Source organism: Haemaphysalis longicornis, unplaced genomic scaffold (genome assembly GCF_048455015.1).
Source record: "Haemaphysalis longicornis isolate Haplotype H1 unplaced genomic scaffold, Haemaphysalis longicornis Haplotype H1 scaffold_10, whole genome shotgun sequence".
Lineage (NCBI taxonomy): Eukaryota > Metazoa > Arthropoda > Arachnida > Ixodida > Ixodidae > Haemaphysalis > Haemaphysalis longicornis.
In genome coordinates, this window is record NW_027526204.1 from 19,340,859 (window position 1) to 19,367,973 (window position 27,115).

General features: G+C 47.5%; 1 protein-coding gene across 6 annotated transcripts in view; it reads left to right on the forward strand.

Annotated features, from left to right (window-relative positions):
• Positions 1–27,115, forward strand: part of LOC144158265 (uncharacterized) — a 38,282-nt gene that overhangs the window by 2,326 nt on the left and 8,841 nt on the right. For 2 of the 6 annotated variants that reach the window (XM_077689032.1, XM_077689034.1), the window contains exons 2-6: positions 978–1,075; positions 1,266–1,425; positions 1,491–1,553; positions 2,257–2,307; positions 3,103–3,229. In XM_077689032.1, coding sequence (XP_077545158.1) covers positions 1,344–1,425; positions 1,491–1,553; positions 2,257–2,307; positions 3,103–3,229 — 323 coding nt within the window. In that variant the 5' untranslated portion in view covers positions 978–1,075; positions 1,266–1,343. Of the gene's footprint in view, positions 1–977; positions 1,076–1,258; positions 1,426–1,490; positions 1,554–2,256; positions 2,308–3,102; positions 3,230–27,115 lie in introns of all 6 variants that reach the window. The other 4 variants (XM_077689029.1, XM_077689030.1, XM_077689031.1 and 1 more) reach the window with 3 other exon arrangements.

The following is a 27,115-nucleotide window of genomic DNA, read 5'->3' on the forward strand; positions in this document are numbered from 1 at the left end:
AAACGTCCTGCAAGCCTGTTCAAGCTGGGGTAATACAGAGCTGTAAGCACGTGACGAGAGCCCAACTCTTTCACAAACAGCTTGAACTCCTCGAAATGAACTGTGGGCCATTATCTATGGCAATGTTTCCGCGGACACCAAAACAAGCAAACATCTCTCTCAAAGTGTCAATATCTACAGTATACACACACAGTGGGCGGGATCATTCACACAGCCATTTTTTGCCTCGTCCCATGACAGTCTTGTAACCGTCTTGTGTCACAGGCAATGGCTGTTCGGGCAATTTCTCCCTGAAAACAGTGTGCCAGCTACAGGAGCCCGAGCCCTACGGTTTTATTATGCCAACCCTATGGAATTGCGCCCCGTGAAAAACAAGCCAATCGGAAAACTGGGATCTTTCGCCTAATTTAACAGAAAGGGAGTGCACAGCTAGCAACGTAAAAAACCAATTCGTATCCGTAACTGCATCTAACCCAATTCGTGCTCATTTCTAGCAAAAAATCCGTAACATCAACTGCAGCGTAGCAGAAGCTTCTCAACCTTGAGTCAGAGCTCTTAGTGCTGGGGCGGCCACACTGATTTTTGGATGAGGTAAGCATAAGCGTGTTCACAAAAACAAAACACATAGCGTTGTTGTGACTTGCCATGACTGTTTGTAGGAGGGAGCCCATGTAATCAGTGGATGCCATGTATAGGTTGCTAAACATTGGAGCAGAGTAGGCTTAAATGTGGCTGTGTCGCAACGCACTACAAGTTGGTACTGGTTTTAGCTAAATTGACATTGAATGTTTTCATTACAGCTATGTACTGTCAATGCATTATATATTCGGGACATTTTCATTGATTTTTAGATTAACCACGCTCAATTGAACATGAAACCGTTCACAGGCAAACAACGTTGTGCTATGATGAAGACGGGGTGCTCCTGACAACGGCCCATTATTTCCTCTGTACACACTACGTTCTGTCTGTCGCAGTTTGTTGGCGTGGTGGTGCTGTGACCGCAGTGGCGACGGCAGTGGAAATGACGCCTGAAACTGCCTGATTGTTCTTGGAATCTTGTTCACTGCAGAAGGTAATAAGCGGTGCATGGATAGACCTGAGTTGTTTTGCATAGCAAAAAGACCTGACCCGTTTAACCGTTTATTTGGTTAAAAAAACATGTTTATGGGCTAAACGGTGTGCACGTCATTCTTGACACGCGAAAGTACAGCAATCTTCTTGGTGCTTTGTGCAGTTGTGTAAATTTTCACTAAAGGTTGCAGTTTTCACTTCCAGAAGACGCTGCAATACCAACAACGGGCATTCCACGAACAACATCACTGGTGTCGAAGATCTGTGTCATGACTTCTATGGATGCAGCCGAAAGCGGGGGCATATCCTGCAACCAATATGTACAGGCAGGCAATACCACTAGTGCCATAGGTACCGCCCTTATCCTGCCTAATTTCCATGTTGTATGCATCATTGAATGGGAATTTGATTTTCAGGCTTGCAGTGCAATCTGATGTCACTCAGCAGTGCAAGCTCCCAAACAGAAGAAGAATTTCCTGGTGAGAACTCTGGATTTTTCCCCTCATATTAGCACTCTTGTATGGAGCAGTCAGCACAGTAGAAAGAAGTTCGTATTGTAAGGCGCATTTTGGATAATTTTTAAACATTTTGTTACTTTGTGTGTGGCATACTTGTACACATTACAGAGTGACCGATTACAATTACAATTATTTTGTTGTAAAGAGTGACTATTTATAATTACTAAGGAGCCTGAGAAAAGGAACTGAAAGATTACACTAGAATAATCGATTAGTTGCCAATGTTGCTTTTTATACAACTTTTTTAATACAGTAGCACATATATACATATAAAGTGTGGCATAAAGTTAGGCGACCAGTAAATAACGTTGAAAAAATAGGTGCCTTTGCATATGTACACCAGATTTTCTACAAAGGTTATTTTAGCAGTGCATGCTACCGTGTCTAACTTTAAAGCATCGGTGTACTTCTGTTAGAAGTAAACACATCTGTAAAAATGTTCACGACAGACTCAACGCAGATGGACATGCTACAGTGAGAGTCGTGTTTGCGTTTGCATCAGCGTCTTTTATAGACATTTTTAGAGATATGTTTAATTCTCACAGAAGTGGGCCTCCGCTTACAAATCCTCACTCTCATAGTCGTTAGCATGCATTATCAGCATTCATGTAGCGCGTGCAACGAAGTGGCTGCAGGAAAAACGTGCTGTTCACCCCACATACAGGAACACATGAACAGCAGTGGAAGGTGTTTCCAGTGGCCCTTTTGCAAACTGGTGAGTTTTGTTCAGGCTGCTTGTTTATGAAATGTTTGCATATTTGTTGCAGCATGTTTGTGGACCTGTATGCACTAGCAGAATTTAGGTTTGCGGACACTGCACTGGCTTTATTTCATGCACAACAGAAGCGGATATGTGACTTGCATAACGTAATGAGCATTTCCTCTGTGCATTAATTTTTTGCACTAAGGATGTGAAGATTCAGAGTGGTAACTAGTGTTAGCAATACTGTAGACTGCAGTTAAAATATTTGATTGATTGATTATGAGGTTTAACACACTGATGCTTCACAGGCGATGAGTTTCGCTGTAGTGGAGGGCTCCGGATTAATTTTGAACGCCTCAAGATCTTTTAATGTGTGCCGAAATCTCTAATGCTTGGCCGTTTCCACTTTTCGGTTCCTTGAGAAAAGCGGCCGCTGTGGCTGCTGTTAAAATAAAGCTTGTTAGCACAAACTCATATCTAAAAATAATGGCCTCGTTTGCATTTGTGTAATGGAACAGTAGCAAAGGTTGCGTGAGATATTGTTTTCGTAATTGGTTGGTTTGATATGTGCACCACTTTACTTCCTGAAGTTGTTTTGAATGAGTCGTGCATTTATTGGCAGCATTCATGCTTTTGCCAGTTTATACTACACAGGTATTTAACTTTTCCTTAAGGCTTTAATAATGCCTTGCCATCACGAAGTCTCACTTGGAGGCAAACGCAGGTGGTGCATTAATGTATAGAGCCTGTCTGAGGATTCGTAAGACACTCATGGTCATTAGCAGCTTCTGCATTTCGTATTTTCAGTTGTGGAGGTGAAGCACGCCCAAGGTGGTGCCCAGGGGAATTTCCCTGCTTTGGAAGGTGGTGCAGACATTGCAGCGGAGGCTGGTCCTCAGACCTGTACCTGCAACCCACGTTTTGGAAACACAGGGTGGGTTCTTATTCTTTCAGAGCTTTCACGGTGGCTTCTTGTAGAACATAAACAGTTTGGAGAGCCCAGGCCTATCAAAGCAGTTCATTTTGCTCAGTGGTATGGATGTCGTACTGAAAATCTTGGTGAGGGGGATCGTGTGCATATTAAAGCTGCATCAGTCCTCACGGCATCCAATGATGGCCCCAAATTTGTGTAATTTAATGTGAAGGCATTGGAGACGCTGTTGAAAGCAACTAGTGTTTTTTCCCGGCTAGGTTCATAATTAATGCAATTGTGTTCACTACGAGTTGTTTTACTGTTGATATTTGTAAGCTGTGTTTCATTGGATTACAGTAATATGAGGGTCCTGTTAGCTTTTTGAGGTCCTGAGAGACATAGTTTGCCAATGCAATTTTACTTTTAACAGTAGAGCTGTTTAGCTTGTTCTGTTGGTGCCCGGTGTCACTCAAAACTTAATGCAGCAAAGTGGAGAGGAGGAAAATGCTAGTCAAAAAAGTGTGAGGGTAAGTGGTAAGAGCCGACAAGCAGGTGTGGGCAGTGCATGCCTCAAAAAAACAGACTGCTTCCTGTGTCTGGAATCAAACCTGGGTACCCTTGTGTTATAAAAGCGGCATCTAGCCAACTGCTCTATCGTTGCATTTGGGATGCTCAGCATTTCTTTTGGGGTCCTCCTAGTCGAGAGAAATGCATCGCACAAAACTCGGTTCAGGAGAGGGAAGAGGAGGAAAATGCTAGGTCAGAAGTATGAGGGAAAGTAGTGAGGAAGCAAGGAGCCCAGGAGCAGGTGTGGAGACTGACGTCGCAGTTCAGATGTTTGAGTGGGGAGGTGCGCGTGTGGGATTGGCTATGCCTAGTGATGACAAGCTCTGACGTGCAGGTGCTCTTAGTTGAGAGAGATGGCATGCACTCGGTGCCATCAGTGTCCAATTTACCAATTAGACAGGCAGACCGGAAAAAGCCAAGCTAGTGAGGACTGCCAGCTCTCCGGTTTTCTCATCTTCACATCTCATTTGTGAAGGTGGTCGAATTTGTTTAGTCATGCTCATCCCAGGTTCAACCTCATGAACCGAGAAAATATTTTTTGAGAAGGTACAGCACTATTCTATGCGATTTCAATTAAGTGAGTCCTACCACTGCCACCTTTGAGGCCCCAATATGGGGATAGCGTCACGCTGCTAACTAGGTGGGTGATGCGACTCGTAGGATCGTGTCAGGAAGGCGGCTGGCACTGGACCTTGGAAACGCGGCCTCTCACTCTGTGGCCGGGATGCACATGATGCGCTTGCTCTGTTGGCCCAGGAAGATCGGGACTCTCGTTCCGGGGCACGGTGATGCCCACACAAGCTGCAGGGCCGTGGGGGCAAACTGAAAGTGCTGGTGCGAGCTCGCTGGTCTGCGTAGATGGGTACAAGTGGTGATGGTTGTCTCGATCTTGGCTGGGATTCGGGAGTGCTTTCAGATGTCTCCTACAGCGGCTCTGATGACGGCGGGTGGAGAGAGAACAATCGAGAGGTGCACGGGTCTTCTTGTGCCCTCCGCGGGTGTGTGGAGGGAAGGAAGAGCTGAGTGCTAGTTCGGCGAACTGGCGGCTGACTGGTCGTTCCTCCACCGGGCCCCGGGGATCAGCATGGTGATGTCGCCCAAGGGTAGTCATTGCTCAAACGTGGAGTGGGGTGCACGTCAGTTCTTCCGGGTTTCGGTGTACGCCGTTGGCTGCCGGTATCAATGACCAAACGTCATATCAGTGGGCCATCTTTTTGCAGGCACAAGTGGGGGCCGCCCAAGGGTTTTTTGATGGTTGTGGGATGTTGGCGGTCATGCGTCAAGCTTTTATCCAAATAGTTTCATGCTTGTGTAAAGACACATGGTAAAGGTAGATAGAGCTTCGTCTTTGATTATATTCCATACTAGAGTCACTAAATAAGGTTAGAGTACCGTCACTGAGGCACGCAAGTGAGTAGCGGTGGCCATTTTGGTGCTTATCAATGTTGCCAGATTGTCTCTTCTACCTTCTCGCCGCTAACTTTGACCGGGTCGCTTGTAAACAACATGGCCGGGCTGGCGGGGCCGTGCAGCCGGCGGTGGTGCCTCGAAGTCAGAAGCTACTAGCTAATGGTCTCAAAATAATACTTCATACGCACAATTTTTTTCATTTAACACGCCGACGCTAGACAGGCGAAGAGGCGCGTCGTAGTGTAGGGCTCCAGATTAACCTTGAAAGCCTGGGGGATCTTTGACGTGCGCCGAAATCTAGAACGCACGGTCGCTTTCGCTTTTCGCCTGTGCAGAATCTTTCAAGTGCACTGCAAATAATTTATAGTAACAGAGTGCCAACACCGCGCAAGCATTTGTAGTAGCTCACAGTAACCCTTTTTCTGCCCGGCTTCTCCGAACTTTTGCGGCAGAAATGTCGCATACGGGCGCTGCGAATTAGCGAAAAACGGTTATTTCGGCAAAGGCAACCGCGCCTAAGATAAAATAACGCTCGGTGCAATGACGAGTGATCCACCTAAACGACCGTTTAACTTGGAGGCGAGCGATAACGATCCGCAAGCCCAAATATTAGCAACTTAGCCCGTGTACGTCACCATTCGATTTGCAGCGTCAGTTTGTGCGCATGTAGCTAATTTTCCGGTTGATTTCCGAAAAGCAAGTTTTCCGCTGATTCTGCCAGTCACCTGGGAAATCACTTTCAAGAAGCAGGCATTAAAATTATCAACACAAAAGACGAGCTGAACCCGCCCCATGCTTTGGATTTTTTTTTTCGGGCGAAACTGCGAATTGCATCAGCAGGTATGTATTCCGGGCACAATCCCTACTCTTGCTAATCACTAAATAACCTTATGCAGTAACGCTGGCTTTTACCCAGCAATGCGCGCTGTTTGCGACAAGCGCAGGTTAAATTTCGGTTAGCCATATCAGAAACTCAAACATAATTTAGTATAGCTTGGTAACGTTTTTCTAGTCTGCAACTTAGAGGACATACCTAAGATTCTTCTCTTATCCCCTCACAGCCTCCACTTTCCTTCTGGAACAGGATGGCGATTCGCATGGTATCTTAACTAGCTGCAGTCTGTGTATGCATTTATTCTGAGGGCCTGTTAAACATGGTAAATGCATTCCTGGTTGTACTAGTGTCACTAGCTAGTACCACTATATAAAGTTTGTGACACCACTAGCGGCTAAATTTCGATGAATTGAATTCAAAGGACTTGAACATGTTTCATTTGTCAAGTTTCCTTTGCAAAGAAAATGCAACTCAGTCATCAAGTGCCAAAATGGATGCTTTCAGGAAATAAAACTCACCAGTAAACCCTACCTGATCACAAAACCCCCATATAAGTGCTGGTTTTTGTACGCACTGAATTCAGTGAACTTTAGTGAGCGGCTATCATTTAGCGGCTAAGAAAAATTCAGTAATGCAGCCACCTCTTTTTCTGATAATGGACGTTACTACCTAGGTGATGCAGAACGATGCTTGAACTCTCATTTGGCTCGAAAAGTTTTTAACACTTCAGCCCGTTCAGCACTAACGCCCAGGTCATTTTTAGCTCCAGTTAATGGAGTGCAGAAATGCCTCACATATTCTGGGAGTATTCTTTCACTGCTGAAAATCAAAATACTATCAGAAGGATATCAACGATGAGCATATGAAAGCAGAGCGGGCAAAAAAGAACAACTGAATGTAAAATAAATATTTATTGAAGACAACGGCCTCAAAAAAAGAACACAACCAATCGCAGTTCAAAAAAATCTGGAAAAATTCATTATGAACTCTAGCAAGCCTTTCCGAGGACAATGAGGCCGATTCCGAAGACGACTTATGCCAAACGGCATACTATCGCAATGAAAAGAAGAATGCCTCGAGATCACAAAAACTATCATAGCAGCAGAAAAAACCACACTTTCCCCTGAAAGAAAGCAAAGTGATTGCCATATAAACAGGAAAACTCTGCTGTTTTATTGCATAACTTAACACAAAACTGGTACAAAAAGTAGAATGCAAAGACCCCATGACTTGCACACACACACACACAACGCATTTATCCAACAAATATTCTGTACACAGTGACTATGCATTTGGTAGCATATCAGTACTTGGCCAAAGTAACACAAGGAAGAATTTTGTATGTGCATCTATGTGCAAAGCTGATTATGTCACACTTGAAAACTATTACCCCGAGGATGAAATCACATTACTTCACAGTGAAGTCACATTGCTACTGAACTATAAAAACAAACCTTTCCAAGAACGTAATTATTGTAACTTAAAAAATTGGACAAAAACAGAGTTTCTGCACTGTTTGAAAAGTGATTATTGTGAAGTGAATATACGTCACAGGTACATGTACGGAAGTGCTAGAAGAAATGAAGTTGGCAATCGATTTCGAATTGCGGCACTACACAACTACATCATTTCCATGAGGAAATTGGCCCCAGCCATTTCGCAGCAGTAGAATGGGCTTTTCCAGCCCCTGTATTCGAGCAACAAACATGTGAACATTAAAGAGACACTGAAGCAATTTGTAAACATTGCAGGATTACTAGCGCAAATTGTAGTCTGGCCGTGTTTCAACCACTCTCACTGTATTTACGCAACTTTAATAAGCAGAAAAGTCAATTCTTCACGCTTCAGCTAATTCGGATTCGCAGCAGAAATCAAAGGCGCACCTAAAAAAATTCGAGATTGGAATGGGAAACGAACGAGCTTGTGTGCATCTCAAAAGAACAAACAAACAAAAAAACAAACAAAAAAAAACACCGCACGGCATTGCTATACAACCAAGTGAAAGGCAGAATGCCCACCTGTGGCCATCAATCTAGCGAACAATGCAGACAACCAAGGAGTTGTCTCTTTTTTTGCCCTTGTGTCGAACACTGTCCAGTCAATCTTCACACTGTGTTTGTGCGCGTCACATGCGCGCAAGCGGCATTGCAATGGCTTCTCCCACACCAGCCAAAATGACGAAGTACGAATGAGGACTTGGCAGCGAAGGTAAAAGTATTGAAGGCGTGAAAGTAGGAGAATCGCGAAAAGAAGTGATGGAAAAGTTCAACATTGAGAGGAGCCTCTGAGTCCTAACGTCAAGAACCAAGATCAGATTATGCATGCAACAAATAACAGTGACTTGTATAGCAGTGTGATGAAACGGCTTCAAACCCTGTGCTGTGCGAGAGCTTTGTTTGCTTATCGCAAAGATACCTTCCCTGTCGACATTAACAAACAATCACTCACTCATGCCCTCCCACTAATCCTATTCACACAGATGGTCGCTCCCGAGCCCATGCTCTCTGTTTGCACTCTTTTCGTCATGTTTGTTGCTCACCACCACACATCTGGTCCACACGCATGGTCACTCCCAAGCCCATACTACTTGTTTGCACTCTTTTTCGTCACGCTTGTCACTCCCCACCACACTACCCACCACACACCTTGTCCACGCGTGGTCACTCTCAAGCCCATACGCCACTCATTGCACTGGTCTTCGTCGCAGTTGTCACTCTCCTCATCACACATTGCCACTCTCGAGCGGTCTTCTTGCGGCACTTGTCTTTGCTGCACTTCTCACTCTCCCCATCACATGAACCCTGTCATTTTCCCGGGCACACTGCTCGTTGCATTTCTCTTCCTTCAACTCATGGCACTGAGCCGGGGGAGCTAAGACATTGTGCAGCTGAGCACGACATAGCTGGTTCAATACTCCGGCCACAGCAGCTGTCTTTCCGCAGGAGGTGACAAACATAAGCTCCTAAGTGTATGAGATCCCAATGCACACTGAAGATCGTGAGGTTTCCTAAATTCATCCTGAACTGACTTGCCGCGGTGGCTGAGTGGCTAAGGCGTTGCGTTGCTGATCCCAAGGATTTGGGTTTGATTTCTGGCTACGATGAAAAGAGAAAATATCCGTGTGTTCGAGATTTTGGCACACGAAGTTTACCCCAGGTGGTCAAATTTAATCCGGAGCCCTTCACTACGGTGCCATAGCCCGGGTGCAGCTTCGATGCGTAAAATCACACAATCAATCAATCATCCTAAACTGTACATCGGTGCCTTAAAGGAGCCATGAAGAGAAAACACAAGTTTGGTTCATTCAAAAGATTGTCTCGTTAGAATCATACTGACACCACTTTTAACGTAAACTTCGCTCAAATAAGCTACATAATTAGGAAAAACGGGAATGGTCATGCGACCCACCAGCTCATTTCCCGCAACAGAACCTGTGATGTCACATGGGCTAAGCTCTGCGATTGGCGGAGGCTGGCAGAAGCAGACGCAAATTAGGTGGAGCTTACAAACTAGACGAACGAGCGATTTGCGCTTAAATTTAGGGCACATTCTTTACAAAGCAATAAGAATGATGGGACAAACAGTGGAAGTTACGAAAGCACATGTAAACATAGAAGTACTGATGCGTTCGGCTGTTCGTACTGCGCACAGCATGCTTTGGTTTAGCTGCACAGCACTACGGGGCTTGGGGTTGTCGCAGACGACACTGGCCGATTGACGCAAGCAACGGTGTCTTACGTGACCCCATTTGTCGAGCGAGCACTGTTTCAGGGAACAAATATTTTCTCCCAGAACAAAAACAAGCCAGGTTTAAATGCGGGCAAAAACAAACCAAACGCTTGCCACGGTATGGTGGCGCCATCTAGGTTACGGAACGTAAAGAAACGCGGGAACAAACCAACACCGCTGTACAGGGTGGAGACAATTTTTGAACGGTCCCGTGCCGCCGCAATTGGGCCAACGGGCTCAACGCGTTATTCTTTTCGTTTCCCACGAGACCTAGCAACGCGAAACAGACAATATGATTCAAACTTCTTCAGTAAACCGCGTTGCGGCGATAATTTTAGCACGGTTTTGACACAATGACTTGCTTCGGCGGCGAGCGAGCAACCGAACATGGCGGCGCCAGCGTTACGTGTCTCTACCCTGTACGGCGGATGCGTGAATGAAGGTACTCTAGGCTGCAGAGCGGTCGGTTCCTGTGATGTCACTTGGGACCACGAAAACGCACGATTGAGCGGGAAAATCAAAATTTTAACCTAAATTGTTTAATTTCTCAGTGAATAAAGCACCGTTTGTATCCGGACAAGCGCTGGGGGCACTATAAAACACAAAATCTTTCGAATAAAACCAACTTGCATTTTCTCTTCATGGCTCCTTTAAGTTTGCCTTTTGTTCTCCAAACTGCTGCCAGTTAACACACTAACGAATCTGAGAGACAGCTGCCCTCATTCCAACACTTTTCGATCCACATTTTGCCTTTGCAGTCTTTGCCTTGCTGTAGCTTTCGTAGGGTCATCCGCAACCGAAGCATGAGGAAAGCCTGTGTTAGGCGCTTCTGCAAGTCGTGGCAATGTGGAAAGCTGTTCGCGAGTTGGCATTTGTCCAAGGCAGCATTTGTGAGTGAGGCGAGAGAAACTGTTAGAGCGTCATGTTCGTGTGCACGGAAAACACTATCCGCATGCTGCAGCAAGCTCACGACATGACCTGATGGACGTGTGAGAGGGTTGGGTTGTGACAGTGAGCGGTAAGACTTCAGCTTCAAAAGCTGCTCATTCTGCTCCACGGGCTCTGCCTGGAGACACTCTCTGCATGTGTCACAAAGCTTGAATTTCTTGCTGACACTATGCGTTACGTACCCCGCCACATAGACAAGAGACTCCGTTTGTACGTCATCAAGTGGGGGAGCATCATCGTCAAGAAGGCTGTCAGTTAGGAGCTCAACTTCTGCTGCCTCCACACTGTTCTTCTGAGCTGCCTTCTTCATCTCGACAAACTCGAGGAGGTCCACAGAATCGTCTATGTCGTAGCTGCCCTTGCGACTCGGTTTAAAAAACTGGCTCAACATTATGAGGCGGAGCATCAGCTTGAACTCGAGTGCCCTCGGCACCGGGTGCCTCGACCGAATGCAGGAGAACAGATTCTCCAAGGCATCCTGCGTCAGCCTGCACAGCAGCACGAACTTAAACTTGTGCACACTCAGAAGCTGGTGCTGAATTTGGAGAGCACTTGTTGTACTAATGAGTACACCTGCTTGTACGGGCTTGAACTGGTCCCTTCGGTTGCTCTTTATGGAGACATGAGCAAAAATCTCCATAAACTCCCTGAGGAACGCCACTGCCTCATCATGAGCGTCCGGCTTAAACATGCTCATAGCGGTGCCGATGTACCGCGACGTCATCAGGATGAACCACCGGTACACCCGCTCAACAAACCACGCTGTGGTTAGGGCCTCCTCCTCCATCCGCCCAAGACTCACTAGTACGCGTATAGCAGCGCCAACACTATGGTTGAGGACAGCAACCGCAGATGCCACGTTCATTTTGGCAAAATGGTCCTGGTCCAGGTAGGCCGGCTTGAGGTGGGGGGCCAACTTGAGGTCGCGTTCGGCATCAATATCCGCCAGCTTTCTGATGTGCTTGACTGACACCTGCGAGATGCACAGAACATATTTGAAAATGGTTTAGCTTAAACTGCACTAAAATCCCCCAGCTCAAACACTAACACACTATCCCTACGTTGATAATCATTCTAGCGATCGTTGCTGTGCTCATTCTTGCGTTCGATTACCTCTTTTGAAATCACCTTGGATGACAGTCCGTAGCACAATTTTTCACCACACTGTCATCCTCTCTTGCACGTTTACCTTGCTTTTCGCGCCGGCCTTGATTCTGGACGGCAGCGAAGGGCGGTCCCTGCCGCGGCATGTGTAGTGCTAGCCATTTTGTGCCTCGTACAGGCATGCACGACCGGCAAGTGTGCGGAGCGCTTTCGCGCGCATAAAACGCTTCATGCTTTCAGCTTGCTTGATTTCTTCTTAAAATCTTATTCAGCTAAGCTGTCGTCACAGCCAACAACGTTGATCGGGAAAACAAAAGCCTAGAGCGCTGTGGTCCCACAAATTTCCTAATTCCCTTATAATAATGGCTCAGGAACTTGGGGTACCTCCGTATTTGTTTGAGCCCGTCGCTTCGCGTACAAAGCACAGAGCACCCGACGACACGGCCTGCCCCACGACTACTCGTGAAGGCAATGTAGTAGCCACGGGCGCTCGGGTAAGAAATCTCCATGGTATCTAGGAGCCGCTTTAGGGAATCACGCAGTAGCATTACGGTTAAAAATCGACGCAGAAGCAACTCTAGACAATGATGATTAATAAAGTGCAGGTTACACGCCTGCTTAATTTGGAACTTCGCCCAGAAAACTGGGACAGAGCGAAGCGGCGGCGCACGTCGCTGGCCGTCTTCCGAATATGACGCTACTTCCGGTCGCTGCCGCTGTTTCTCGCTCTTCCGGCGATGCGGCAGGGAGCGGTGGGTCAACTTAAACGACGAATACCGCTGTCCCCAAGCTAAAAATGACGAAAAAAACTTTACAGGCATAAACTGACCAATGTAATAATTGTAAAAAGTAGAGCTTTGCCCGGTTTTAAAAGCATGATGGTGCTAATTAGTAATGATGGGGCTAATTAGTAATTAGCCGATGATGGGGCTAATTAGTAATGAATCAGTGGCACCTGTTTCATTTCAGGTTGGGTCGATGCAGCATTGAAGCTTTTACCTCAGACCTCATCACATGCTTGAACCTTTAACAGAGTGCTTGAAATTTCCACTAATTACGCTAGCTGGCATACTTTACGGACAAGACGAGCACGGCTAGGTGCCCAGCCTTAACCTGGACTAGTTTGGTTGTTTTGAGGTGAACACACGTACATGGAATGCCACGTGCAAGGTAAACCTTCAACTGATGTCTAATGATCAAACGTGTACCGTGACTGATAACATACTAAAGCTTGTTCGGCACCACAATTTGAATATTTCAAAAACAGCGCAGAGACGAAGGTGTATGGAGTGACAAACTAGGGCGCTATGATTTGTCAATTGTCTCTGGGCTATTTTTGAAGCAGTCAAAGCGTGTATTGTGCTCCTGTTCTGCTTATAATTTCTGCTTCGTCTACATAAAAAAATGAAACAATTAAAATCTTCGGTTGAATCTTTGTCGTTGCCATGCCTAATTTCATCCTGTACATACCTCGTGACTGCTTCCACCCATACTGCTTGCAAAATTGCTTAGCTTCATTGGGAGCTCAGGTGAAGGACGGTCATGCATTCAACGCCCGAGAACACTGTCACCAGAGCACATCACCGTCTCTTATACTCCTCAAAAAGCGCACAGCAGGCCTAGGTGGCATGTAAAACCACCGCCTCATCTCACACGCCAGAGCCACATAAAATATCGTCGCAGCCTTGGGTGGAGACGTTTTCCTAACTCAAGCCGCAGCGGTTTGAAGCAACGCAAGACATAAGAAACTCCCCGCACAGGGATGATGCTGAGATAGCATGAAGCAAGCCGCGTTATCCATGGCGCTGTACGTGCCTGCCCAACCGTACAAATGGAGTTGGCGCCATTTGTGTGTGTGGTGAACTTGAAACTGGCCCACACATACCTACATCTTATGAAGCTATGTTCACTTCCACACACACATATGCTTACCTGTCTCAATTGGCTGAGCTTCGCCATCCAATGGAGGAGGTCATACTCCATGTGCTTCACCTGGGAATGGGCGAACGGCAACAGAGGCAGCAGGTGCATCGGCGGCATCCAGTGTGTCTGAGATGCCAAAAAAATAAAAACCATACATGTCATCGAGATAATGCATGGTACAATGCTGAGCAGTGCATCAGCTAAGTGACATACCGTGGGCTTGTTCACTGCCTGGCCTCCTCGGAACCTTCCCCTTAGCCCGTTTCTGCTGGTTGTTGGAGGCTTCGATCGTTGGCACAGCATTCCACTTGAGGAGCTTTCGGCCATCAGCCCTGCCCGTTTCAAATTGGCTGTCTTCAAAGTGGTCCTAACAAACAATTCAATACAATAAGCAAACAAGAAAAGTTTTATCAAATGCAGAACATTGTGTGAATGCTTTCTCGCTTGAACGTCTCTCTGTCAACTTCACATGAAATTCAAACTGCTAAATTGCGCCCCACAATACGTATAACGGCCTTATTCGGCAGCATCATGTCGAAATTCCGAGTTTACAAGCCACACAACAGATCGCAAGCAGTATACCCGCAATTAGTGATCAAGGCATTTTAGAACATGCCAGAATGCTAACGCTCAGTGGCATTATAAATGTAGGCTGCGAAAATATTTTGAAAATTTTAGTGTACGCATAACTTAGTGCACACAGAATGCTTTTGTTTTGTTCTTATTTTTTCTGAGAGTTTCGTGTTTACTACAGAATGCACAACCTCGTAGAATTTATCTAAAGTGAACAGGCCAAGCTTTATACCAGAATTGGCAACAGAATGGGGTGAAGGCGTTTGTGACATTAATAACACATCTGTGGGGCCTACTTGGTGCCGCATAAATGAGTGGGAGAGCGCCTAAACATTAAAAAACGAATGAGGACGAAAGAACATGGCAAAACAACGCGCGATTTGTAAAGTTTAAGCGCTTTCACTCGTGACAGTTCGTGGTGTACATCAAACCAAAACTTCCAAAATCTTCTGGAAAGTTCCGCACTAATTCCCGTGACCCCTCCGTGAACGTTAAACTGCCGAATTAAAATTTATCCAACCATTTCGGATTCTCGTAATGGCAGTCGCTCAACGGGATGGAACGTCCCACGACATGCAAACGTCCGGGGCGGGGACGAAATAACTTAAACGGATGGCGGTATTTATTTTGGCAGGCGCCTCGTAGGCGTTGTGAACCCCCCCGTACCCTGAGACATATATGTTAATTCCCTGCGAGGCCACATGCGCGCATTTCACCTTCAATTTCCACGTATGTGAATTCTATGCCTCAATGAACTCTAAGACAGGCGTCGTCATATGCGTGCCGGATTGTGAAATTGCCGTACTCGCTCGCTGGCGCGCGGCCCAAACTCTCTCACCGTTTCCTTCCCTTGCATACTATTTTCTCCCCCCTGCACTTTGTAAATTCTCATCTGTTTAACTACGCCTCCTGCGTCCACATCTCTTGCCTACTTTTATTCCAGCACAACTCCGCCAGCACCCGGCCGACGCGTACGTTGTCGGGCCGCGTTGGCGAGCGAACGAGTACAGCAATTTCACGACGCATATCGCGGCCCGAAGACCGCGGTCGGACGTTCGCGGCGGCGGCGGCCGGTCTCGCGAGCTCATTAGCTGCGAAGCGCTCGGCACGGAATTCTCACAACGCCTACGAGGCGCCAGCTTTTATTAACTATCGCGAATTCACTTCAAACAATCTCACCTCACAAATCCTGGAGTACGGGGTGGGCACGAATTCATCGCGGCTGACGAGTTGCAGCCACACGCGTAGCCGCTCGCCGTCTTTTTTCCCCAGCGGGCAGCGCATGAAGCGTTTTCCATCTTCCTGGGAGTTGTAACAGCTGAGTATGCAGCAAAACGGCATCTCCGGACACACTTCTGCAGCTAAAATGCTGCGAAGCGTGCCAAGCGCGGGATGGTTTGGTCGGTTTGGTTCACGTTCGGAACGTCGGTCGCGCGCAGCCACAGGGCGAACAGCTAGGACTACCACAGTTGACCGACTGAAAACGCACAAGCAACAAAATGGCAGCGCCCATGAACCGTCGCAGTGTAAACAAATGTCACCTGTCGCGAACTGACCAATCATCTTGGCGGCGGCACGGAACAATGGGAGAAAAGAGTGCCGATACTCTAAAACCGTATATAGTGACACTATTCCATACCTTGCAGTTGGTGTATTGCGTAACTTTGAATTCAACGAAAAACTGCCAGTAGCAGTGCAGTGAATTTTAAAATGTTTCCCGTCTTGTGATAGTTCCAGGTTCACACCAAAAAAATGCGCGACCTGGAGGCATTCATGCTGAAAGGCAATGACAGTGATCACGGCACTTGCTTTTAAATGTCTTCTCAAAATGTAATGGATGCGCTTTTGTTTGAATGCTGATACTCCTCGGTGAAATTTATGACCAAACGAGATTATTTTGCTTCAAGGGCACAATGCCTCTTGTCATTGTGCAACAGGGTTGAAAAGCCAGCTATGGCCACTCGACAGAAACGTTGGTGTCAGAAACAGCAGCTTGAGAGTTTACAGTAATCATGCTTGCATAGGAAGGTAGGGTGATGTAATCGTTAACGGTCCTCGGAACATTACGCTTTAAAGGTTTGTTTTGGCATCATGGTGTGATCAGCAGAAAAGGCAATGACTTTGCTTACGGATGAATTATTGAAATGTTGGTCATCTAGAAAGTCTATTCCTAGAATTGTCCCATTCTAGCAGTTCAGAGCGGGGTAAATGCAGCATGACCTTCTGTTGCACCGACGTACGGATCACCTTTGGTCGTAACTTTTTAACCTTCAATGGAAAGGATCTCCTCATCACTGAGTTGTTGGCTTCCATGTCTAATCAGTGTGACTGCATCAAAGCCGTTCATGGATAGCTGCACGAGATGTGGTCCCCTTCGAGTTTCTGGTGCATTGGGGTGTTGTATCAGGACTAGCTGGTGCGAATGGTCCATTAGTGCGCATCATCATCCTTGTCAGGGCACGTGTGTTCACATAAATTGTGCATTGTGGCATATATCTGCGCTGCGTCGCTGGAGGACTTGCGTTAGTTTACTGGAAAGCGGCCATATTATGGATCTTGATAATTCTACAAATCTTCACGAGATACTGTGTTAAGTTTCCCCTACATTCTTTATTCGGTGAGTGCCCCGCTTTGCCAGCAAAGGCGTTACAGGAGGGGGTTACAGACTGGCATAAAACAATTCTCCGTTCATATAGCACACTTGCTTGTCTTGCAGCGGGTTCCAATCTCTAATGGTCATCACAAAAAAGGAATTGTAAAACATGGTTGTTCTTGCACGATACTCTTTCACTTTGTGTCGGTGGTCATGTCGACTAGATATGTAACTGGGTACACTGAAATAGTTATGACGGTCAATTTCAGTCTGCCCATGAAAGACAGAAAAGAAAAACTTCAAATGCAGTTTTTTCCTGTGCAAAGAAAGCAATTCCCAACCCAATTCAGCTTTCATAGCAGTGCAGCTGTCTCTCCGCTTGTACCGCGCTAAAACAAACCGCGTAGCTCTGTTCTGTATTTTTTCAAGCTTATCAATCAAGTTCACCTGCATCGGATCCCACACAGGGCATCCGTATTCCAAAATCAGTCTAACACATGTGAGGTAGGCTGTATTTTTTAATGTTTGGGGTGCCCACCTTAGGTTCCTCTGAATAAAGTTCAGAGCCCTTGCCGCTTTACCAACAACGTGATCAACATTGGCATTCCATGAGCAATCATGCAACAAAACAACGCCAAGATATTTGCATGTTAGTTCGGTAGTAACAGTATGTGTATCTATGGTGTACGCCGTTACTATTGGTTTCTTTTTTTTTCGAAACACGCATGTGAATGCACTTTTTTGGGTTTAACGTCATTTGCCACCTCCAGCACCACCGTGTAATACAATCCAAATCGTTCTGCAAAGAAGCACCATGTGATGAAGTTCGGGTTAGCTGAGACACGTGCCAGAAGTCATAAGGGTCGGAGACATGGCATGGATGAAGAATGTGGTGGTTGTATTGTCGGAACGTGAGACACGCGGTGCGCGGAACGAAAGGAAAAAAAAACCAAGTAATAAGACTAGGAGAAAGGAAAGTGGACAGCAGTCCTTGTCAGTCCTAGTCGCGCTAATCCAGTAACCTTAGTCGGGTGCGGCGTCAGCGCCTAATGCCAACCGAACGTGCTCACGTTGCTGCGCAGCGTCCGATGAGGTCCACTGGCGCCAGGCACGGTAGAAGCGGCAGCAGGCACAGGTAATGGGGGTGGATCCAATGGGTGGTCTGCCCGGAGAGGTTGCGGCCCCCTCCTGGTTGGCCCAATGACCAGGCGACCCGGCGCAAGGCGCGGATGCCCGGCGCAGCGATGTATCCGGCGCTGTGGCGATGGCCCCGTAGCCCCGGCAAGAGCTGTCGACGTCCCGGCGCGGTAGCACGGGCGCCGTTAATAGGTTTCTTCGCGATTCCAAGCGCGAGCTCGAGCCAATGTCGCCGTTCCGTCCCCCTCTCGCACTCCCGCTGCCTTCTCATCATCAGCGCGCATGACATCGTGGCACATACCCGCGCACGGGGGATTGACTTGGCATCTCGTCACACTACCCCCGGCTTCAGAAAGTTGCTGGGGCGGAGCCGCACACACTTTCAGAGTCCTCGGTGGGCGGGATGCGGTGAGGAGGAAAAGGAAAAAAGGAAAAGAAAAACGGAGAAAAAGAATGAAAATACTATGTACACAGTACTTAACGCTTGCAACAAGGGAATACGATATCGAGTGAGCAAGTGGCTGCTAACGCTACTTGATTACACCCGGCTCAAGAAGTCAGCTCGACGTTATCCTTGCCTTTGATGTATTGCACCGTGAAGGAGTACTCTTGGAGAAATAGACTCCACCTCAAGACGCGACTGTTCAGGTGTTTCGCTGTCTGGATGTATTGTAGAGGCTGGTGGTCTGTCTGGAGGACAAACTTTCGGCCACACAGGAAAAGATGATAGTTCCTCACAGCCCAAATCAGAGCTAAACATTCACGTTCGACGGTGGAGTACTTGGTCTCGCGCGGGGAAAGTGTTCGACTTGCATAGGAGGCGGGGTGGAGGTTTCCATTGTCCTCTTGTAACAGAACTGCCCCAATACTCTTGTCGGACGCATCTGTTCGCAGCACAAAGTCTTTGCGCAGATCTGGTGCTTGTAATATAGGGGCGGACGACAGCTTCTGTTTTAAAATGGAGAAGGCGCGTTCGTGCTGCTCTGTCCACACAATTACATTTTGGGCAGTTTTGCGTGTGAGATCCGTCAACGGTTTCGCCGTCTCCGCGTAATTGGGAATGAATTGGCGATAGTAGCCGGTGAGTCCAAGGAATGATCTGATTTGCTTCTTGTTCTGGGGCCATCTGGATGCAAGAATCTTATCCAGTGTTTTGGTCATTGGTTCAACCCTACCGTTACCGCTTTTGTGCCCCAGAAAGGACACCGTCTGGTGTCCTATTTCTGACTTCTTCGGCTTGATGGTGAGCTTTGCCTCTCTTATGCGTTCAAATATAACACGTAGAGTGGTGATGTGCTCCTCCCATGTTTCCGTTGCGACGAGATCATCAAAATAGTGAAACGTGTTTGGAACTCCCGCAAAGAATTTCCTCATAAGGCGAGCGTAGACTGCTGGTGCTGTCTTCAACCCAAATGGCATGTATTTAAACTGGTATAACCCTGACCTACAGGAAAACGCAGTCTTTTCACGGGAGTTTGCGGCCATCGGAACTTGCCAATATCCTTCTGTGAAGTCAAACTTTGAGAAAACCCTCTTTGGTCCGATTTGTGCTAGCAACACGTCAATTCGTGGGATAGGCTCTCTGTCCTCCAGGAGTATCTTGTTTAGCTCCCGAAAGTCGACGCACACTCGGATTGTGTTGTCCGGCTTCCGGATAGCCAGAAGGGGTGCGTTGTATGCGGCAGTTAATCTTTCGATGACGCCGAGGCGCAACATATCCTGAACTTCGTTTTCAATGGGTTCTTCTAACGCGAAGGGAACAGGATATTGCCGCACGTGTATGGGTGTCATGCTGGTCAGGGTTAGTTCGCATTCCACGAGGTCGGTCTTTCCAGGCAAGTCACTGAAAATGTCTTGGAACTGCTTGCACAGGGATTGTGCCTCCTGTCTGCGTTTTGGCGTTAGCCCCGGTGAAATGCACACGTCCTTAAAGGTTTGCTCCTGTTTGGCGGGGAAGAAAGGTAGTTCCTCGTCGCCGGCTCCATCTTCAATAATGTTAACGGCTGCCACGAATGCTGAAGCCTGCTGTCGCTTGTCATATTTCTTTAGCATGTTGATATGGAAAAGCTTCGTTTTGCCGCGAACGTCCACCTCGTAATCCACGTCATTGCATTGACGGAGGACAGCGAACGGCCCCTTCCACTGCATTGTTAACTTGTTTGTGCTTCTTGGACGAAGCACCAGGACATAGTCCCCAGGTTTTAACTGTCGCCTGACTGCCTTGCGGTCGTAGTAGGCCTTTTGCTTGACTTTAGCCTTCCGCAGTTCCTCATGAGCATTCTTGCAGGTTTCTTCGAGACGGTTGCGGAGCTTGTTAAGGTACGTGTAAGTGGTGCGGACATTCTTGTCGAGCCCATCGTCTGTCCAAAGCTCCCTTAAGACCGCCATTGGTCCACGGACGTGCCTACCATAAATCAACTCAAATGGCGAAAATCCCAGGCTGGTTTGAGGGACCTCCCGATACGCGAACAGCAGGGGTGCAAGGTAGCGGTCCCACTGTTTGGGTTTTTCTTGGCACATTCTTTGCAACATGGTCTTAAGCGTACCGTTGTACTTTTCGATCAGGCCGTTTCCCATAGCGTGGAATGGTGTCGTGTGCAGAGATTTCATAGCGAAGAATCGGTTCACTTCCTCCATGAGGCCGGATGTAAAACTGGTCCCCCTATCCATTAAGATCTCCTTCGGCAGGCCGACTCGGGAGAACATTTCCAATAGCCCCTCTGCGACATGGACACTGCTGATGCTCGGTAGGGCTACCGCATCCGCATAGCGGGTGGCGAAGTCTATCATCGTCAAGGTATACTTATTGCCCTTCTCCGAGGCTGGTCTCAGCGGGCCTATAATGTCCACTGCTACTTTTTGGAACGGCGTGTCTATAATAGGCATATTCCCCAAGGGGGCGATACCCACTTTGCCTTTTGGAGTCGTACGCTGGCAGACGTCACATGACTTTACAAATGTTTTTACGTCAGCATGAATGCCCGGCCAGAAGAACTCTCAAAGAATTCTGTCTGTGGTTTTTCTCGTGCCTTGGTGGCCAGACATGATTCCTTCATGTGCCACTCTCATCACGGCCTCCCTGAGGGGTTGCGGTATGACCAGCTGTTTAAACCGTCGGCCAGATGGCAAACAGTACAGACGGTACAACAGCCCTTTTTCTCGTACAAAGTTGTAAGCATTCCCACTTCGGGATAAAAACTCCGTTCCGATCTTCCTGAAGCAGTCGTCAAGGGTTTTGTCTTGCTGCTGTTTTCGGATCATGTCTCTGCTTGTAACATCCGTGATCGGGATCGGGCCCGATACAGCAGAGACTTCTTGTGGAACTCCGGATGGTTCGCTTTCCGCTGTCACGTGGCGGGTTACACTCGCGCGCGTCTCCTCAGACACTGTCGAATCTGGTAGTTGTGGCTGCCATGCCACGTTAGGATCGTTGGGCTCCCTAGCACCTGGCATGTTTCCCAGTATGACGTCATATAAGGGATCGGCCATGCACTTTGCCAGGACATGTCCCGTGAAATACGGCGTGTCCACGTAAATGTATGCCTCCTCAAGGCACCGCGTGGTGTTGTCTACGAACAGGACTGTTGACGCCTGGCCTGTGAAGCAACTGTCTGGAATAAGTTCCCGACGCACGATGACGGTGTTGCTGCCGGTGTCTCGTAGAATGGAAACCAACCGCCCGTAGACCTGGCTGGTGGCCACAGGCATGCTGCTTGCCAGGCTTCCTTTTTGGAGCTCGCATTCTTCACCCCCTGAATGTGGGGGGGCCAGTTTGCGTTTGCCTTTGCCGCCAGTGTCCGTATTCACTCCTCCGCAAGGGCGTTTTGCAAAAGCGCAAGCGGAGACCTGTTTGTTATTTGGCGGTTTGGACCGGCAGCTGTCCGTCTTGTGCCCCCGTTTTCCGCAGTTTTCACAGCGGGCAGCCCGGGCTGCTATCCTGCAGTCAGGAGCACAATGTCCGGTTTTGCCACAGATGAAACATGTGGGGCCTCTCTTGGTAGGGGTGTCGACATGGGGCTCTTTCCTTTCGTCCCGGAACTTGCTCAGGTTCGCGACCCTCTGAGCTTCAAGGAAGCGGTCACATGCTTCGGCGATCTCTTTTGTGGACTTGCATTCCCTCTCCTTGATGAAGATTGCCAGCTGGGAGGAGCAGCACCGTAGAAATTGTTCAGCGATCATCTTGTCGCGTACTGCCTTGTATGTCTTGGGCACCCCAGACGTCTCCAACCACCGGTCGAAATATCCAGAGGCAGGAAACAAGCTGGGTTCCGGTTTCTCCGTCCTCAGCTTTGGCCAGGCAGAACTTGTCGTTATACCCTTGAGGGGTAAAACGAAACCGCTGAAGGAGAGCCAGCTTGACCTTCTGGTAGTCCAGCGAATCTTCTGGCGTCATCCTTCCTATCACGGAGAGGGCGTCACCGGCGAGGCAGGTGCTGAGTCCTACGGCCCATTTGTCCTCCGGCCATTTTTGCGCGCTCGCGACCCTCTCAAACCTAAGCAGGTACGCATCAAGGTCATCTCTACGCTCGTCGAACGGAGGTATGAACTTGTGGGGGCTGGCAGAAATCGTTGGTTCTGCCTGAGGCGCGCCTGCAACAGAGCCATCAGCTTGCGGGTTATTTCGCGCGCCTTCCTGGAGCCTTAGGTTAAGCAGCAGGTTCTCGTGCCTAACACGCTCCAGATCTGCTTCTGCCTTCACAGCCTCACGTTCTGCTGCCCTTTGGTCTCTCAACCGGTCTTGTTCCGCTTTCACCCACTCTCGCAGCTCGGCGTCACGGAGTCCTAGCTCCTTTCCACTTGCTACAAGCTTTTCAACTTCCATGTCGCTTCTCCGGCCGGAACAACTCTGGCGCAAATCTCGTCGTCCCTCTAGATGTTGTTGAGAGGTCCTGTCGCGGACGCCAGTGTGATGAAGTTCGGGTTAGCCGAGACACGTGCCAGAAGTCATAAGGGTCGGAGACATGGCATGGATGAAGAATGCGGTGGTTGTATTGTCGGAACGTGAGACGCGGTGCGTGGAACGAAAGGAAAAAAAAACCAAGTAATAAGACTAGGAGAAAGGAAAGAGGACAGCAGTCCTTGTCAGTCCTAGTCGCGCTAATCCAGTAACCTTAGTCGGGTGCGGCGTCAGCGCCTAATGCCAACCGAACGTGCTCACGTTGCTGCACAGCGTCCGATGAGGTCCAGTGGCGCCAGGCACGGTAGAAACGGCAGCAGGCACAGGTAATGGGGGTGGGTCCAACGGGTGGTCTGCCCGAAGAGGTTGCGGCCCCCTCCTGGTTGGCCCGACGACCAGGCGACCCGGCGCAAGGCGCGAATGCCCGGCGCAGCGATGTATCCGGCGCTGTGGTGATGGTCCCGTAGCCCCGGCAAGAGCTGTCGACGTCCCGGCGCGGTAGCACGGGCGCCGTTAATAGGTTTCTTCGCGATTCCAAGCGCGAGCTCGAGCCAATGTCGCCGTTCCGTCCCCCTCTCGCACTCCCGCTGCCTTCTCATCATCAGCGCGCATGACATCGTGGCACATACCCGCGCACGGGGGATTGACTTGGCATTTCGTCACACACCATGACCTTCGTTCCGAACCTGTCGATATAAAACACAATCGTCGGCAAATAAACGTATGCCCGACGAAATGCCCACAGAACTATCACTTACAAAAATAAGAAATAAGAGCGGCCCAAGGACAGAGCCTTGGGGCATGCCTGATGTAACGTTAACATAGGATGAACAATTCCCGTTTAAAAGCACGCATTGACGCCTGTTCAAAAAGTAATTGGTTATCCAGATGAGCACATTTTGGTCAAAATTCAGAGTCTGTAATTTAGCGAGGAGAAGAGAGTGCGACACGGTATCGAAGGCCTTTTGAAAATCTAAAAACACACAATCTGTTTGCCCACCTTCATCAACGTTGGAAGTTAGCTCGTTAAAGAACTCTACATGTTGCGTCATACAAGAAAAACCTTTGCAAAAACCGTGCTGCTCTTTTATCAATACATTATTAGCAGTAAGATGGGCCAATATGTGCTTGAATAAAATTTGTTCGAAAATTTTGCATGACACTGACGTCAATGAAATGGGTCGGTAATTTCTTACATCTTTTTTTGAGCCACCCTTATGAACCGTAACAACATGAGAAATTTTTCAATCTTCGGGTAAAGTTCCCATTGAAAGGGACTTTGAATGAATTATATAAAGGTAAAGGGAAATTGGCTGTGCACATCGCTTTAGAATATGAGGAGAGATGCTATCAAGACCAACTGCTTTGGATTCATCTTGGTTTTCTAGAAGAGAACATATGCCACGGTCACTGAGTTCTACCGTTGGAATCGGTGGAATCGTGCTTGGGTGTGGTTTTGAAGGAACGTCAAGCTTCGGCAAGAAGACGGATTGAAATTATTTGTTTAAACAAGTGGCTTTACCTTCCTCATCAACTACAACTATATTATTAAAGTTTAGTTCAACCACTCCAACATGATCAGATCCACACTCTGATATAATGCCAGAAACACTTCGAATTAGTTTTCATTTTATTGCTGAGCCCTTCAAAATATTTTGATTTTGCGCTTTCCACACACGATTTATACTGCTCCGTTAATGCTTGTAATTCTTTCACGTGGTCACTGCTTCCAGGTTTCTTTAATTTACCAAAAACCCGTCGCCTTTTCTGGATTAATCTCAAAATACTGGACGTCATCCATGGCTTCTTGCGTTTACGAAGCTTGCCGGCTTGTTTCGTAGGTATATACTTATTTTCGAGGGCTAGCAACTTGTCTTTAAAGTTCAGCCATAAATCATTCACACTATACTTTTCCGCCAGGCATTCAAACACAGGCTAATGGTCTTCTGGCTTTTCGACTATTCTTGTTTAGTCACCCCTACTGAACAGAAAAACCTTTCTTGCCACACTATATGAAATGTTTTTAGTTTCTTTTTTGATTTCTGCAACAACAGCCGTATGGTCGCTTATTGCTGGAATAACATTGACATTATTCACCAAGCAGGGTGAATTTGAGATTCAGAACACAAGGTCAAGAACGTTATTATTTCTAGTTGGGCAAGTAACAAACTGGGTAAGGCCATAGTTGTCTATCATTTTTCATTTCTATGTTTACACGGCACGCAGTGCCTCTTACACATATTCCATCACGTCATTCTAAGTCTGGCACATTGAAATCACCAGCAAGGATTAATGTTCGGCTTTAACCTTCAGAGATAATCTCATTTAATGACTGAAGTGTATTGTAGTCCGAGTTTGGTGGTCGATAAAATGCACCTACAACGAATGAAGAATTATCATCTAGGGTAATCGAGCACCAAGCAGATTCAATATCGCACTGAATGTCTAGGGCAGCAGATTTCAAAGAACTTCGCACAAGTAAAAATACACCGCCCCAATGGCTTGGTCTATCTTTGTGGTACGCGACAAAGTCGCTTGGAAACACCTAACAGTCGCTGAAATCACAGTGCAGCCACGATTTTGTTCCGATAACTACGTCAGCTTTAACAGACTCGATAAGCCCCGCCAATTCGTCCGTCTTATTCGTTACGCTTCTACAATTTATTAAAACAACGACGAAGTTGTGTCGGGCATGTTTTTTTTCTGGCATGCGTCATTTTTTTCATAATGGAACGACTTCCTTCTTCTCGTCATCCCATACGTAAGTTTTTTCATCAAGGGAAAGCCTTTCAAAGTTCAGTCTTACTTTTGTGCTCTGACTTTTGTGAGCTTTGCCATATTCCCACAGTCGCTTTCGCACTTTCCGAGTAGCTGGCACAAAATCCTGATTGTTGCAGAAATCCGACCCCTTCAATTTTTTCGCGTTGGACAAAATTTCTTGCCTTTCTTTGTACGAAGCGAAATTTGCGATAATAGGTCGCTTTTTTTTTATTTCGGTATGCACCAATGTGATGTGCCCTGTGTAACGATGCCACCTCGATTCCAAGCTTGTCGGCAACAATTTTTTAAATCAATTCCTCGGATTCGTCCCATGTTTCTGCTTTATTGTCATCTTCTCCATAAAACAAAAGGTTTTGTCTCTGACTTCTGTTTTCCAGGTCAACGTTCTTAGCCTGCAAATTCTTGATCTCTTTCTGCAGAATCGAAATGTCATCCTTGTGCTCGAACTATTTTGCCTAAGTCTTCGACTTGCTTCTTAGTTGCTCCGAGGCTGTCCTTTATGTCCGCTATCATTCCTTCATGCTTTGCGATCCAGGATTCAATTGAAGCAAGCTTATTTAAGATTTCAGTCTGCCCTTTTTGCAGGCTTTGTAAGATATCCATTTCAACAGGGCAAGGTTAAGTTCAACATCGCCATAAAGCAACAAGAGTAAGAATAAATAAAACACCCTTTTAGCAAACAAAAAAGACATACTTCGAGGCGCTCACGCTCTTTTACGACAATGAGCATTAGCAAATGCCAAAGTGGGAGGAGCCGGCAACGCACACAATAGCCGAAATGCCCGAATGGGATAATGCAAACCAACCTGCGTGAACAACAGGGAAATCAGCTGGATGTCCACCAGTGTGCCGGCTCCAAATCCCACGAGGCATAAGCATTGCTCGTCTATATAGGGTTCACTATGGTCACACGGGCGTTGATGTCCCTAGGTGATTGGTCGATGGCAATCACTGAAATTCCGCCACGCGCCAAGCTCATCATCGAAGATAGTGAGCCCGGAATTCATGGCATGGTCCGACAAGGCGTGGGATGTAATTCTCGCCGAAGATGACAGCACCGCTGAAGCTTGGTTTTGGCCAGATTGTAGATCCGCGCTGCCGACAATTGCAGCAAGCCAGAAGGCAAATCCAAAACCCGCGAAAACCTGCGTGAACAACAGGGAAATCAGCGGCATGTCCGCCAGCGTGCCGGCTCCAAATCCCACGAGGCAGAAGCGTTGCTCGTCTATATAGGGTTCACTGTGGTCACATGGGCGTCGATGTCCGTAGGTGATTGGTCGATGGCTATCACAGAAGTCGAAGATAGCAGGCCCGGAATTCATGGCATGGTCCGACAAGGCAGGGGATGTGATTCTCGCTGAAGATGACAGCACCGCTGAAACTTAGTTTTGGCCAGATTGTAGATCCGCG